The sequence below is a fragment of the Helianthus annuus genome, chromosome 7, assembly GCF_002127325.2.
Source record: "Helianthus annuus cultivar XRQ/B chromosome 7, HanXRQr2.0-SUNRISE, whole genome shotgun sequence".
Lineage (NCBI taxonomy): Eukaryota > Viridiplantae > Streptophyta > Magnoliopsida > Asterales > Asteraceae > Helianthus > Helianthus annuus.
Window position 1 is genome coordinate 128,322,072 of NC_035439.2, and position 1,857 is coordinate 128,323,928.

Here is a 1,857-nt window from a genome sequence, read left to right on the forward strand (position 1 = left end):
AGAAAGAAAAAAACAAATTTACTTTTTGTTAAATACAAAAAAACTACTATTTCTTCTCCAATATTCTCCCACAAGACTCAATTATTTTTCTTTTGGGGTTCCGTTCCATATTTCATATAGATAAAAATATTTTACTATCCTCAGGTAATATAAGGTTTTCATGAGGCCGATCTTGAGCCACAATACCAAGTACTCCAACAAATCATGCAACGCAACACGTTTGAACAACTCCAATCGCAACCGCAACCCCCGGTTCAACTTGACGTTGATGATGAAGAAGTCGTCCCCGAATCGCCACCGCAAGAGCTCACGCGTAAAAAAAACAAGGGGAAGGGAAAGAATGTTGAACCCGAAACCGCGCCAAAATCGAGAGCAAAGGGGAGACCTTGGACGAAAGTAGAGGAGGAGGCGCTAGCAATGGCGTTTGTTAAGTCCTCTACTTGCCCGATAGTCGGTATGAACCAAACTTTTAATTTAAATTTTAAAACATTTATTTTTTTTACTAATGCAATATTTTTTAAAATTTAGGAAACAACCAAACGGGTAGTAGTTTTTGGAAGAAGACAACGGATAGATTTAACACGATTATGGAGCATGGTCCGGCTCGTGATATCGAATCCGTCTCGGGCAAGTGGCGTAAAATGATCAAGGTCATCAACGCCTTTAACCAGATTTATAACCAAATTTACCTTTCTCCTCCTAGCGGGAGTAACGACGAGGACATTCTTAACCTTGCTATCGCCAAGTGGGACTCTCAAAATCCAACGCCTTTCCCGCACTTCCGAGCATGGAACGTTGTAAGGAAAGAACAAAAATGTAAGCCGGTTCCAAATGAGGTCGCAACAGCCAAACGGACTAAAACTTCCGAGTCCGGAAGTTATAGTGCGGGAGGCTCCACCGCTCGTTGTCAAATCGACATAAACGACGACCCGAAAGATGGCGAGGATGTGTTGCCAATTCACGAGTCGACACGTCCCACCGGGAGGGACAAAGCAAAAAAAGAAGCGGCCGGAAAGCGAAAAGGGGCCGGCTCGAGTGGAGGTGGGGGCTCGAAGGCATCTTCGAAAATGGACGACTTGATAAACGAATTCCGTTCGTTCAAAGAGTTCGCGACCGAAAAATATACTCACAAGAAAACCGTGTCGGCCGACTATGCTCGAGCGAAGGATTTTAGGATTATGAGGTTGGATCTCGACTCGGTTCCGGAGGATGAACGCGAGGTTTATCGGAGGATGAAAGAAGAGGTGAAAAAAAAATGGACGTCGTAGGTTGTGTAGTTTTTTAATCGTATCGTATCGTAATTTTTTTTCGTTTTTTATGTTTTTCGTTTTTAGGATTACTAATTTTTATTTTTAGGAAATGTAATTTTTTTAATGTTATGAAATGAATTTATTTAGGTTGTTTTATGTTGTAATTTTTAATGTTTTTAAAGTTTTTATTAAATTAACAAAAAAACATAGGAAATTATAAAATATTAAGGTGGGGCCTCATCCTCCAGCCCCCTCAAAAGTGAAGGAGGTCCATCCCCCACGAGCCGGTGATGTGGCGCCTAGGTGGCGGCCCATCCTCGTGGGGATGGACCTCACCATACCCACTAGTCTTATTGTCTTTAGTACTACTGTAGCCGCATCGGTCGCATGTCACGTCTAAAAACGACATTCCTCTGTTGCTCAGCTCGAGTTTAGTTGGCACTCTCCCCATACTAGCTCTCCATGTTAGGAAATTACTTTTAGATGTTGCCCACGCATTCCAGCGAAACTGAGGAGAATTCTGATCCGACGAGATCTTAGACATAATATGGAGTCTGATCTTTTTGACGGAGAAATCGGTTTCAGGATCGTTGGCTCAGTACCATTT

General features: G+C 42.4%; 1 protein-coding gene across 1 annotated transcript; it reads left to right on the plus strand.

Annotated features, from left to right (window-relative positions):
* The first annotated feature begins 204 nt into the window (after nucleotides 1–204).
* LOC110866900 (glutathione S-transferase T3-like) lies at nucleotides 205–1,343 on the plus strand. The gene is made up of 3 exons (XM_022116043.1): nucleotides 205–454; nucleotides 529–1,244; nucleotides 1,335–1,343. The coding sequence occupies exons 1-3, from the start codon at nucleotides 205–207 to the stop codon at nucleotides 1,341–1,343; spliced, it is 975 nt and encodes a 324-aa protein (XP_021971735.1).
* Nucleotides 1,344–1,857: the final 514 nt, after the last annotated feature.